General features: G+C 33.8%; 1 protein-coding gene across 1 annotated transcript in view; it reads left to right on the forward strand.

Moving 5' to 3' along the window:
• Positions 1 to 15630, forward strand: part of Smp_144430 (formin-like) — a gene marked incomplete at its 5' end in the record, with an annotated part of 63257 nt that overhangs the window by 45988 nt on the left and 1639 nt on the right. Inside the window, 3 exons of the mRNA XM_018791198.1 lie at positions 1170 to 1307; positions 4220 to 4243; positions 11597 to 11693. Coding sequence (XP_018647344.1) covers positions 1170 to 1307; positions 4220 to 4243; positions 11597 to 11693 — 259 coding nt within the window. The remainder of the gene's footprint in view (positions 1 to 1169; positions 1308 to 4219; positions 4244 to 11596; positions 11694 to 15630) is intronic.

A 15630-nucleotide genomic window follows, 5' to 3' on the forward strand; every position in this document is an offset into this window, starting at 1 on the left:
GGAATTAAGTTACATGTTCTAAGTACTCACACCAACCAATATGAGATATATGGAATCATCTTAGTTTCTAACTGATAGTAATTTGGTACGGAATTGTGTTCCATCTTGCGGCTAGTCACCACAATCTCCACAAAACCCTATAGTGACAACAGTCATGTGCTCATTAGTGATTTGCTAAAAGATGTATTTCAGGGAGTTTCAACCAGAATAATATGTGTTTTTCCTATTAGTAATATTGTTGTATTTATTATATACAATAATGATTCTGACCATTGATAATATAAATTTAACATTTTAGCTTTATATAAACTTATTAAAGGAATATTGAATCAACTACGTGTTCATCACTTGTCATAACATAATAATTGTGACTTAATTCGTGTCATTTGTACTTGTGAGTACGGATAATAATATGTGTACTTTGTTATAAACTTTAAAGGTAAAGTTGTATACAGATTTTACTGTAATTATCGATTTTTAGTGTGTCGTATGTGTGAACTAGTGGACATCTATAGTGTTTTATTAGTGCTTCATTTGTTTCATTAAAGACGTGATGACCTGGTTGATAACCTTTTAAAAATGATAACTGTTGATGCTTTGTTACATTGAGTACTTTCTAATAGTTTTTATCAGTAACATGCCTAGCTACTAAATAGACCTCAAAATCTTATACTGTAGTGCGGTGTTTCGTTAATCATTCACCTCGATAACTGTTATAATACAAGTCTTAACGGTGCATAAAAATCAGAAGGCAAAGAGAAGCGGCAGCTACAGTTTATTGTCAAATGACGCAGACCAGAAAGTTATAAGCACATGGGCAAACATCAGCGAGCGAAATGAAAACGACACGCATTGGAGATGGCGGGGAAGCCAACTCACTTTTAGCAAGCGTTATTTAATATTTATAGTCAGACAAGAATAAATGACAGATATGTGATAAGTAGGATAAGGTGGGTACACACAACTACGCTCATACAAAAATGGTCAGGGTTGATAAGTGAATAATTGACAAGATGAAAACATGACTCATAATGGACAGGCGAATTGACTTGGCCAGAAGCTAGAATAAAGTATATGGGTTTGACATATAAACTGATACTACAATACGACATAGCTCTGCCATTTTTTCAAGTAACTTGTAAAATGTTATGTGTGTATTTCTACTTCAGAATGCAATAGTTGACAATGAAGCACGACGTCGTGTTGAAGCTCTTCAAAGTTTAAATTCTGTAACCGGTGATGATAATGGGCCATTATCATCAATCAATCAAATTTCAATAAACCATATTCCAAAAAGACCAAAAGATGTAAGCATTTGGTGTTTACTTATTGTTTATCATGTGCAATATTATTACTTATTATTTATTTAAACACATAAATATCGGTACAATGGGGCACCAGATATATATGCGCCGCACAAATCTCATTTGATTTGTGTGAGGGCTGTGATACTGCCCAGGTGCCCAAACTGAAGCAGGTATTTGCAATATAGTCCTATACTTTATTTGATTATTTAAACATCTTTATTATCATATCGTCGACGAAAGTAAAGTATATAAAGGAGTCAATCGAAATCGAAAACACTATCTTCAGGCTTTTGCGGAAAATTTAAATGACATGCCTAACGAGTAGTATAACTATCTGTATATACTCCTCATAGCGAAAAATATTATTTTTCTAACACAAAGCGAAAACAATGGTGTTCAACATATGAAATTCTTAATTATTTGTCGACTATACATAATAGGTAAATCTACAGGATCCCTAAATCTTAACCATGAAACTTTTATTCTTGAACAGACCTTATCTTGGCACTATATTTTATGAACAAACTAATTAGGCAACGGCTCTTAGATTTTTTCGCAAAATCCATTCATCCATATGACTACAGAGCATTATAGCTGATGCTATTTCGTGTTAAAAACCTTAATCCTTACCTTAACAAGGGATAATGTGGACACTTAAAAATTTATTCTAATCTTCACAGTTGTTCTCGAAAATACATAATCTATATCCATAAAGGTGAATTTTCGCCGTTGTTTTATCGATTTACAGTCAGAGTAATCTGTAGAAGAGTTTAATAAGTTCTATTATTGGTAATGATAATCATTAACTCTTGTTGTCCATTTGATGCAGTCATTAATTATCTGTAAATACTATCTACTGATTATTCTTGTACATTGTACCTTTTTCCGTAAATTTAATACTTTTTTATTAATTTATTAATTTGAATACATAAATATTGGTACAAAGGGGCATCGAATACATATGCTCCACAAAAGTGAATATTGCAGTTTCCTTTCGAATCTGCCAAGGAATTCACTTTAAAGGAAGTATTTTCTACAACTATTAATTAAAATACTTAAAGTTGTGCTCTAAAATATGGAAAATGAATGGAACTGTAGTTGTGTATTCTCTGTCACCTTTTTCGGTCAACAAGCAAACTATCGTTACTCAACTAACTAAAGGAAATACAAAAATAGTTAAAACTCAGTTAAATATCACTGGATATGATAATTCATATGAACTTACAATTTGACATCATTCTAAATTCTTACATCTGTATGTATCAATGCTTAGGGTAAATATAATCTCAATGTTTTTATACCTTACAGCACTGAAATCTATCAATTCCTCACCTTTTTTCGTTTATCTTTGACCACATCTGACCTTCTACCTTTCTTGCGCCAATATTTTTTTGTTCAATATCACTACCTATTTACAGAATTCACCACTTGTTTACTACGGGATTATTCGACTGTGAATTATGATTCATGTATAAATGATGACTGATTATACGACTATCAATAATATAAATTAAATTATTTATGATATTGATGAATTTGACAAAGTAGGATCTGGTGTGCATTGTATCTCAGTTGTTGCTATATTTTACGTTGATTCAGAGTGATAAATTAAAATTTGGATAAATTCATCACTCATATAAAAGTGTACAATAAACTTAAATAGAGACTTTAATGTTTCACGATAAGTGATGTATATGAAAGACAATTGACTAATTTGACAAACGTCGGCTTATCAGTGGAATAATATATTCCTGTGCATTAGAACTTAGTTTTTATAGGTAGACGACTTGAAATTTCACAGAAAATCAGTCTTCACCGGAATAACTTAATTGGTATCATCCAAGACTTTATGGCTGAATGACTCAACTTTGGATCTCTCAGATGGCATCAGTTTCCTTAAGACTTCATGTACACCTTGGTAACGAGTTCCAACTATCCTATATCTACTCACATACAACACTGAGAACACCAACCTAATGTCACTTGGTGGAGAAGTTCTGGGAGATGTGGAATCTTTCACTTACCTGGGAAGCATCATCAATAAACAAGGAGAATCTGATCCAGACTTAAAGGCGAGGGTTGGCAAAGCAAGGGCCGCATTCCTACAATTAAAGAATATATCGAACTCAAAATAACTGTCTGCAAGTCAAAATCAAAGTCACAATCTTCAATACGAATGTTAAGACAGTTCTATTGTACGGAGCTGAAGCTTCGAGAACTACCATAACCATCATCAAAACAGTACAAGTATTCATAAACTATTGTCTAGACAAGATACTCAACATTCGTTGACCAGGTACCATCAACGAAAGCCTACTGTGGGAGAGAACAAACCAGCTTGTAGGTGAAGAGGAAATTAGGAAAAGACTCTAGCAGTAAATCCGATATACATTACGAAAATCACCAAACTGCATCACGAGGCAATCGCTTACCTGGAATCCTGAAGGGAAGGGAAAAAGAGGAGGGTCAAAGAACATACTACGTTGGGAATTGAAAGCGGACATCAAAAGGATGAATAGCAACTGGAAAGGATTGCCCAGGACGGAGTTGAATGGAGAATGCTGTTGGGCGGCCTATTCTCCTTCACAAAGGATAACAGGCGTAATGAAGTAAAATCTAATCACTTAATGAGCACACTGTAACTTCATAGATAGAATTTGACCTACACTAAAGGACTAAACGAAAATGATATTGGTTACTACTCAATGATCAATAAATGATAGTATACTTATTTCAGTGATAACCACATCTTTATTAGCATAAAACTTCTTCTTTTACCCTTCTTCCCTTATACACATCTTCTTTTACTGTTAATTTCCTTTCTATTAATGTTTCTCTTACAATTGAACCTGTTCGCTAAATTGTTTTTCATTAATATTTCTTATGAATACTATTATCCATTTATTTATCAGGATGTCCCTATATCGGAATTACAGGTTTGTTTAAATTCTGCCTATTCAAACCTATGCATGTATATTCATTTTAATAATAATAGTTACTGATGAATATTATTACACAAATGATTACAATCGTAATTTTTTTTTTATTGTGTTATCATAATTTGGCCTACTTTTTACATCATGTATCACCCATTACCCACTGACTGACTCATTTGTCGATTTCAAACAAACAGAACAAGTCGTCATTTTAAAATAAAGTCATTTTGTTCAATTGTAAATATAAACATTATTATTATTATTGTATTCAATAGTTCTATTCTAAATGTTTTTCGGTGCATTTGTGTCATATTTAGTTTAGTTTTGTTTTGTTTTTGATGTGTTTAACTGGTGAATTGTTACTATCCGATTTTTTTTCTTTTTTTATATAAAAAAAAAGACATTTTACATGTGTATAAATGTTGGTGTATTTTTCTATAAGGTGCGCGTACTTAGTAGTGACCAGTAATGTTTCATAGAATAAAGTCTTTGTCATATATATACAAGATAGACTTCTAATGTGTTTAATGTTATTCTAGGTAATGGTAATCTCATTCTCTTTTGTTTTGTAAACCATTTTAAGTAATTTAATCAATTTTCAATGGTTTAAATTAATTCGTTATGGATATTTTAACTGAAATTTGAATAGTTTTGGTTAGTATATGTATATCCTGTGTGGATCGTTTCGATATAGCCATTATGACATAAGTTAACATTGAATAGATAAAATGTAGCTTACCAAGACTAATCAAATTTCAGTAAAAATATCAATAGTAGAATAATCTAAGCTATTTCCAATTTCACAGATTAATGGTTATTGTTATAAACGGTAGGATACTTGTTATAACTCTAGGGTTTCTTGTTATAACAGTCCTTTCACTTTTTACACGTATGTGGGACGTTAATTTACCTTAGATGAATATATACACTAGATTCCCACCCAGTGTCTATTCTAAAGGACTTCAACACAACTCAGATCAAGAACATGAGATTAGCCTGACTAGAACGTCAATATATTTCCACACCAAAATCCGACACAATCCAACAACAAGGAATAGTCAATTAATAATAATAAGGATAAGGGAATATATAACACCTGTCACACTATCTACATGTCTGACTCAGCAAAAACAACCAATCATTATCATTCTCGCCTACACATCAGTTATCTAGACTCAGTAGCTAATTAAAACACGCGATAGCATTTGAAGTGAACGCCACTGGATTCAAGCCTCGGAGTGAACATTAGCTGTGGTATCTGAGTACACCCGGCTGACGAGCCTAAAATAGGGTGAAATGCGCATCCTATATTCCACTACCAGCTATATTCTATCTATTCTACATCATTTGAAGTAATTTTTGAATAAGGGTAAATGAGTTTTAGGTTATTATTAGTAAGGATTAGAATTGTATTTTTATCGACTGCTTGAAGCTCACTGTACTAGGTTCAAGTCTCAATGTTGAGCATCAACACTGACATGCATGTGCATCCTGTTGATAGGTCCGAGATAGGCTGATATATAACCATAAGCAATCTATTCTAAATCAGTTTTGTTTATGTCAGCCGAACTTACATGAGTATTCTTATCCAAGCTTCCCATGACATTTACGCAGACTTATATCGGTAAAGGTGATGGATCCTAACATTTAACAGAAACTGAAGATGTTTTCCTGTTTATTTTTATCTTTAAATTAACACATTATGTATAAAATCTTTTATTTGTATAAATAAATAAACACGAACCTATATAAAAGTATAATGGTTTTAGTTTCTATGTTGTAACACGTCCCAGAATTTTTTGAATAGGTAAACTGTTATATTTATTGTTACATGGGAAATAATGTTAGCGGCAAAATCATAAATGTTAAAATCATTTCCCACTTTTTTATCCAGTAATCGAGATTCACGTAATCTGAAGCATTGAACAAAGTGTAGGGGCTGGTATTATGTCAAGTCTATATGGGTTATTCTAGCATCTGGACAGACCAATCTATTCATTCTTCTTAAGCCACATTTTTACCTTATCACTTATTCGCTTATTATTCCTGACCTTTTTGTTTGTCTATAAATGTCGATTCATGTCTGAATGAATTAAGTTGATTCACTTGCTTTCTCTATCGCGCGTCATTTCGTTTCGCTTCGCTATCTTCACTTCATTTCCTTGATCTTTTGTCCCGAAATTCATTCTCCTATTTGACTTATCTAATTCCGTTATTCACTAACTCGAGTCAAGTCAATGATAATATACGAGGGTTAGCAGTATGTATAAATCGACAGCATTGATCATATGATTTCATTGGAGTCAGATACAGGGTCACTAAAAAAGCATCATCTCATTTAAGAAATGTTCTGTAGATGAGTATTACTAATAGTTGTAATAACATCATAGAAGTTTCCATTGTATCTTCTCTCTACTGATATTGACATTCTAAATATGTATTGGAAAAAAACCATTTTAACTAGTATATTACTACAACTTTTGTATAATTTCAGAGAAATAAACTTCATCTCTTTTAAAGTTATCTAAATTTCCTCATGAGGTAATTTTGTGTATTGCTAATTTAGCTCTCCAATTCTCCATTAAATCATCCTTCTATTGTTATTGTTCTCTGTGAATTAAATACTGTGCGTTGAATAATTTTTTATATAAACGACCAGAAATTCACTGTAATCTAAACTAGTTAGTTGAGCAGTAATTGTTGTATAGTTGAATTCACAAAATATACAGATTGATTACTATAAACAGATAATTTTACGAACTGTTCCATAACGCTCTTAATTATGAATTGTGAACATCGTCTCCTATTTGTTTGTTGGGTCGCATTATTTGAATTCGTGTTCTGATTAACTACTGCTGTCTCTGTGTATTGTGTTTACTGTTTTTAATTTTGTTATCTCGCTTTGATCATACGCTGATGTCTTTTTTTGTTAACGCGTCCGATACAGACTCATATGGTTGTCTTTGAGCCACACTAGAAGTGTGAGAGTAAGTGGTACTACTCCGAGTCCCTAAACTGAAGTAGGTGTAGCAGGGTTCAAACGTGTGACTTTGTCCGAAAGTTAAACATCCTAACCAATAAGTCACCGTTTATTTTAGATATTCTTATTGATGCTATCAGATTACCTGTTTAAAGTTTATTATTATGATTGTCTTAACCAATGGTTAGAGACTTTGGATGACATGACAAAGAACTGTTCTTAATGGCGCAGACCCATTCTCGCTGTGTTTTCTCTTATATCCTGAATCCAATATTTCTTCATAACTTTTCCACTAATAACGATACTGTTACTACTTCTACTTCTTTGGGATTTATCTTAACAATGTTATCTTGCTGTGGTAATGTCATGTGGCAATCTAAACTGATGCATATATATGCCACCTTCTACATTATATTTAACTGACTCATAAGGAGTGTTTGTGTTGGCAACTTGCTCAAAACTGTCTCAGATTAACGTAAAGAATATCCTAGAAAGTACGTGAAATGTTTCTTCATAATATATTTTACAGCCGGAAAAACTTCGTTGTTATTCGCTTAGTTGGTTACTGAACATCTTTAACTTTTTGTAATTTTCCTGGTTTCTGTATCATGAACTGATCAATTTTAGACAACTATTGAAACCTCAAAGCACTAAATAATTGTTTCAGTCTAGTAGAGTACTCCTCGGCAGTGCTCATCCACGACACCACATCCAGGGATCATACTCAACACCTTGAGTACCACGCGCGAACACAGCCTCTAGGACACTGAGCTGCGATTGAATGATATACATATCTACTTTCAACCAAGTCACTATATTTTTCCACCATCTTCTTTTGACTATGGTGTATAGCTATGTCATAACTGACATGATTGTACTGCACTTATCACTGCTTCCCTTTGTAATCTGTAAACTTTTTTCTGCCAATAATTGTAAAATAGTTTTCAAGTGCTATTAAGTCTTTCGCAAATACTTTCAGCGTTTTGTTTCATATTTTGATCAATTTTTTAAACAGTCCACTGGATGGTTGTAAACCATCAATAGTTTGTCGATTATGTTCTCTTATTTTACCTACAATAATTGTACTAGTGCTTTTGTATTCTTCACAATGGAATGTTTTCCCGTCTTTTTTTACAGAGACTACTTATTTCTCAATCCATTTTTCTCTTTTGGTAACAAAGCAATCCTCAATTATTGGGATCATTTAATGTTAGATTACACGGTGATCAGATTATATTGACAAACTTGAAAGTAATTGTTTCTACAACTATTACTATCGACTTAATATCAATAAAACCACTACTGACAATGTAGCAAAGTGTTTTTTTTATAAACAATATTACTACTTTGATGAGTGATTAGTTTAGGCAAGACTTTACTAAGTAACTTGTTTATATCCCTTCTATTCATGTTCATAAAATGACTATGGGGTTTGTTTCAATTATAGAAGCTTAATTTCTGCACTCAGTGTACCTGAATAGTAACGTATCTGAAAGTGACAACAGTTGCAATCATCCCATCTGGAATATCACTTCTCTCTAGTTAATAGTTAAACCTATCTGATATATGTGCCAGCTAGAGTAAAATGTGGGTTCAGGACTTCATATCGATTCCCTATACCTACCTAATATATCCACCTTTATGAACTGTTTGGTTTTTTATGAATTTACTTCAATATATTTTCTGTCTTTATATGTAGTAATAACTAATTGGTCAATTTCCTTTTCACTGTTTAATCTAATTGGTTGATTCTACTTAGAAAAGATATCCTCGTAATGTTTTTTTTACTCCTTTAATTGGTTTTAATTTTAAAGTAACACATCATATAATCACTAACTTAGATCCTTTTTTCATATTAGATGGGTAGTTTTTCATTTACTAAAATTGTAGGAGTTACCCTGCAACGTGCCACACAAAACAGAGAGGTAGTGTTATGGATGAGTGAAATGGGGGAAGGGAGTATAGTTTAAGAATAATAAAAAAGATTATCTAAAAAGACTTCTCTCAGTTAGTGAAGTTCCTGTCAATTTCGCGAGAAATGTAAAAGAATACTATAGCATGATAACCACTGGTTCCTATTCTGTGCTGCGTCTGATCATATCTTAGGCCAGTCAGTTTCACTATCTATAGGACCCCAACCCGTGAGTCCTTCATATCCCTCACCATATCATAAACTGACTGTTTGCCAGGTTTCTGCATCCAGTCTCAGCGTTGGGAGCTAGTCTCTGAGGTGGTAGCTGCTGGGATGACATTGGAATCATATGTCCAAGTCTTCGAAGATAGCGTTTTTAGGTGGTGATACCCACTGGATTGTTGTCGTTGTATATTATTGTAAATCTAACCGTGAGTTCTTTTAATATCGCTTTCAGTTGGTGGTATATAAAATCTTCATTGTCATGGAAATATGTCGTGAATTTACCATCTTTATACTCCAAATCGTTAAAACTATTTTACGTCAGTATATGAATCCAAAACTTACCATACTATGTGTAACTGACATTTTTTATTACGGGTATTTGATTTGCACAAGACCACACATAACTTTGTATCCAAATGTGTAAAAAATATTGATGCAACTTCGTTGCAAAATTTAGTTGACAGGAATACTATACCCATTTGTTTAAGAGCTAATTTGGTTAATCGTTGTATGCTTAAAGTTAGGATACTGCTTTACATACATGTTAAGATTCAAATGGTACTGCAGATCAGAAATTTTACACCATTTGTGACTATTCTGTTGTGTGGTCGTACAGAAAACACTGAATAAAGGATCAAATCTAGCATCTTCAGAGGGCCACTTTATTCTTTTAGTAGTTTTACAAATCGACAATTATTCTGTTTCGTAAGAATAATGAGATATTTTCTCCAAAAAAACAAGGCTTTTCACTTATAGTTCTGTTTACATCGCAACAGCATACTATCCCTTATTTATTTATTATTTATTTGAACACACAAATATTGGTACATGGGGCACCAAATACATATGCGCCACACAATTGTGTGGGGGATATGATACTGTCTAGGTACCCAGACCGAAGCGGGTGGTTTTCTTAGGGGGTCATACCCGGAGCGTTTGGCCTAAAGGTCTGATCCGCAAGGCAATCGAGTATCGTGAAGAGATGCAGTCCCATGGTAGCTGGTGACCAACGATTGGTCCATACATCGTTTGTTACCTCAGGATACTGAAGCCTATGTTCACCACTAGTTCGGAATCAGGGCTTCACAACTCCCCTAGATGGACTCACTGTGTTCACCAAGCCGGTTAAAGTGCGGGACATTCTCTTTTCGTCCTCTCACTTTCGTAAACAACACCCCTACCACGAGAATTTAGTGAGTAGGACTTCCCTGGCAGTGGCTGTATACGCGTAACCATGTGAGAGCATTTGGAGAGGGAGAGCTGACTCTTCCCACTCTTGGCCGTACCAGGGCATTTTGGGGCAAACTTTCCCTTCCTGTGGCATTTTTGTTTCAGGATTTCGTTTTAGTTAGTCGTTTTGTAAATCAGCTTTGCTGTCTATCAAAATACCTCTAGGCTTAACTGGGTATTTTATTTGAATATAGATTCAATATACTACATATGTGTATATACTGTCATCAATTATATATAAGCCACAGTGTTAGGTTAATCGCAAACATAACTCTGTTAATGTATACCATGTTGTATGAGTACTGAAGTTACTGTGAAGTTTCCTACACCAAGTCATTCGAATGTTAAAAGCTCCTAACTAATATTTCCTTCCTTCATTGTCTTACATTAAACAATATCAAGTTTTTCCTTGAACTAATTTGGTGCATAATAAGTGAGACTACCGGTAACCTCAATCGTAGTAGTGTTTTTGATTCGACCAGTTGCATTCCTCAATTCTAGTTAATACGGTTCATTATTATGAAAAGTCTAATTCACTTTTATTTTAAAACAATAATTTATTGATGTTATAGTATGAAAATTCACCTTAACCTTATCGAAGTGAACACAGTTGCTAACGAAAATGAGTTTTTGCAGTTAGTCCAAGTGATTAAATGGTTTCGGTAAATAGAGAGGTTTGGTTATTTTGAAGTTCGCATATATTCGATCTCTTTTACAAGGTGACTTTTGTGAGTGACCTTCAGCCTACTAATAAGTAGTATGATTTTACCGTTCACATTTGTCTTTGCGCTTCGATGTGGTTGTTTTCATAGGGTAGATATAATCATTTCCTTCATTTTTAAATCAATAAGTTGAATTCATGATTTGCGCTCATAATTTATGCCTTTAAATTAAGTGATTGTTTTATGCTTCAAAAAGATTGGTTTTAAATTTTTCGGTGTGTGCTATCAGAAATTTTTTCCGCTCTTTAGCTTATAAGTTAGACTGTGTATTTTTCTTGTTTTAGAAGCGTTTGGCACAAGAAGCTCGGTTGGCCAAACGACGATTTAAAAACCGTACTAGACAGATCACAGGAGATGGAATGATGGATGAAATTCTAGCAGGTATCTTATCATTTTGTTGTTTCGTCTTGTTTTGTACTGTTTTTTGATTGTACCAAAATTATTATTGTGGTGTGCTCTACTTATGCGGAAAAACGTTATTACTATGTAGCAGGAATTGGGAATGAAATGCTTAACAGAAGAATATTGAAATAAAGAGAAAAGGAGGGAAAACTGGGAGCAATCGGAATAACAAGTGAAATGGAAGAATGATGGAGTGTGTAGGGGATAACCGAAGGAAGATTTGCAAATGATATATTTAATAAGATGATGGTCGGAGGTAGTCAACAGGAAACCTTAGACATAGGTTTCTTGCTACTTGGCACTCGTCGCATCCCGGATAGATCAGTGGTAACGTCTCTGAATATGAAGCTGGGTGACTCGGGATCGAATCCGTCAGGGAGCACCAGTTCCCTCAATATACAGATACACGTTGCTGACCGGTGCTTTGTACAACTCAACCGGGGTCTAGGGTTTCCTGTTGACTACCTCCAACCACCATCTTAACATAGTCCACGCAATGTCGAGTCACCTAGACTAGTGGCCACATTGCAACTTGGTCGATAGGATTCGATCTGCCCTGAGAAGGACTTGACATACATTACATAGATCACCACCCAGTGATCAGTCAATTTTAGATATATTTAATGTCTGATTTTCATGTTTTACAAAGACACTATTTGATTTTGCATAAAACAGTAAATTGGTTTTCCCAACAAAGTCTTCTTTCATAGGCACAACTAAGTTTTTGATATAGTAGATAAGTTTTATGTTATTTAAAATATGATCGAAAATTGCCCTCACTTTCTCAATATTACGTAAACGATGAGGAAAAATAAAATGAGGTGAAGATAAATTATGAACTAAAAGTCTGAAATATAATTGCTTACTTGAATAAATATTCAAAGAGTTTTTGAAAAAGTAACGAACAATAGTACAAACTCCCAAACAATGAAGCACGTTTTAGGTTCAACGTAAAATAAAGCATTGGACGTATTCTGAATGTCGACCACTTTTGTAACATTGGATTGCCAATACTTCTGTAGTGAACAAGAACATGGGTGGGGACAATCGAATGTATTTAAGCACAAATTACAAACTATCTCACTAAAATATAACCACACAGTAAACAGTTAATTTGCAAAATAACAATCAATCGTCACAATCTTGACTGTTCCTTCTGTAAATATCAATCCATCTTCTCTGATTTCATTGTTTATGCATTTTCATACCGATTGCGCTTCGTTACGGTTCTTTCCTTATCGATCTTCTACCAAAATACATTCTATGTCTGACCATCATCATATACTACTTATATGGATATAAGTAGCCCACACCACACTTCTACTGTATGCAGCATTCCTATCTGTAATCCTTTTAAGTTAGTTCTTAAATCTTGTAAATAATTTTATCGAGCTACACGATCAGAGATAATTAGGTATGTGTGAATTTAATTACTGAGTGTAATACTTTCTTTTTTCAATAGTCATACAACGTAATGGTTGAAGATGCCTTTCAAAAGAATACACTTTGTGTAGCTAATAGTATAAAACACTCCATAATCACCTCATAAATGGTTCTTACATGAACTCTTTATAGCTTTAAGCATTATCTTGTGACACAGTGGCAGTAATTGGAAAATCCTTTCACATCATATTCTCAATTGATTTGTTTTTTCTATTCTTAACTGACCTGTAAATCGCTTATTTTCTTCTCTATTCTACATTATGTGGATTTTCCTGCCAAAAATTATTAGTCTTTGACCTCAAGCCAAAGTAAAACATTGTTGTATGCATATACCTATCTCATGCGACATATAATTAATAATCTTTTGGAGGTATTTTATAGTCTTAAGTATTTCTATTCTTTAACTGTGCATTATATTAATAAATATTCATTAAAGCTTACTTGACTGATGGTAATATTTCATTAAGAACTCGTTAACTTGTCTGTAAACTGAAATCTAGAACATTATCAATAGAAAGTGTGTCACTGTCTTACCTTCTAATCCTCATCATTAATGTTTGCAATATTGAATGTATGTAAATAATAACCACTTGGCTCACAGTACTAATGTACCGAGTCTTTATTGTCACATCTCTACGTGATTTGTTTTAACCCTTGCACAGACAAATTAGTCTCATCTTTTTTCATTTGTTCTATCATCCATATATTTCACCTTGCCAATTACTTGCATGTGACCTTGACCATGCTTGTATGCTAGTACGTGGTGTCTGTCTCTTTCATACTTATCAAGAATGAATCACATATTACTCATCCGGTTGGGACATTCTTCACTCTGTATCTCTCATCTTAACATCTGTCAGAGTAAACCAGTGTCTGAAATAAATTCGTCTAACTTAATTCGTATTTGCCCTTTTATTACTATTTATGTAGAACATGCGAAATCAAACGGAAAATTTATGGTTATGGCTCATTCATCGTCCGTTCACAATGTAATCAAATTCTCGGTGTTGACTAAAATTTTCATCAAGCGTGGATAACTAATGATAATAATAATAATCAGTTGATAATTTCAGATGAATCGTAGTCCATTCATCGTGAATGTCGCTCATTATTTTGCTTATTGTTTCTGTGGGAAAATCAGTATTTACGCCCTCACATGGAAAGCATACTTATTTACAGTTGATTTATCACTGAATAGCGACCAGTGTTATGTGTGTCAAGTCCTTCGTACTGTTGATCTAATCCTATCAACCGACGTGGAATGTGGCTGACCACCAGTCTAAGTGATACCACATCTGTTACACTATGTTGGGACGTGGTTTTCAGAGGTAGTTGACAAGAAACCGTAGATCTAGACTTTATGCTAGTTGGAGTTCATCAATAAATTGTGCTTATTATCAAGCGGGAACTGATGCTACTTGGTGGATTTGACTCCGTATTACTCAAATTCACGGTCAGAGATGTTATTAATGAGCTGTTCGGGCTGCGACTGACCTCCTATGAAACAGAGATATATATGTAAAATTGATTGATCACTGAGTAACTCATGAGTTATAAACTAATCGATTCGAAATAATAATATTTACAATCGTAGTTAAAAAGCAAACATGAGAATTCAGTTTAAAAGAGATTAATAAAATATAATATTGAACTTTCCAACTACTAACTTATAAATAGTGAATATATCTGCACCACTGTAATCGATCTTTATCCATATCAGTTTGATTTTTCGTAGGGAGAAGGTTGAAGTACACTTATTTTGGTTTAATAACCAACCATCTCGTTCATGATTTATGAGAAATTTAATTAGTTTTATATCTCCTTTCATTATTGTTAAAATCGTTAAATAATCCTGAGGGAACAAATGGCGTATGAATCAATTGTTCGTCACCGGCTTCCATGGGACTTCATCTCCTCACGATGTTCCACTGCCTTGTGGATCAGACCGTTAGGTCAAATGCACCGGGTGTGGTCCCCTAACAAAACCACCTGTTTCGGTTTGGGCACCCGAGCAGTATCACAGCCCTCACACAAATCTCATTCGATTTGTGTGGCGCATATATATCTGGTGCCCTTTTGTACCAATATTTATGTGTTTAAATAATAAGTAATAATACATACATTAAAAACGTACGCGTTTCCCTTAACCACTACTATTTATTATCCCGCCTAAAATTCAGCCTTATCATTCATTCGTAATTCCTCTGCGTAGGTATTTTTTCTTTCTCATTTTCAACTACTATTTACGCGTCAGTATGGGGTTGTGAAGATTGTTCAGTTTTTGATTGGGAACATGAATCGATTGATGTTAGACCACTATTGAAGTACTGGACGGCCGTTTCATCCTAGTACAGGACCCCTCAACAGTGTGCATCAACCTTATGATTTTATCAATTTCAGTATTTTTGTATATTCAGAAGGGGATTTGTGGAGATTTCAGTATATTTCAAAGTTGAAATCATGAGTCAATTGA

This window comes from Schistosoma mansoni, assembly GCF_000237925.1.
Source record: "Schistosoma mansoni, WGS project CABG00000000 data, supercontig 0237, strain Puerto Rico, whole genome shotgun sequence".
NCBI lineage: Eukaryota > Metazoa > Platyhelminthes > Trematoda > Strigeidida > Schistosomatidae > Schistosoma > Schistosoma mansoni.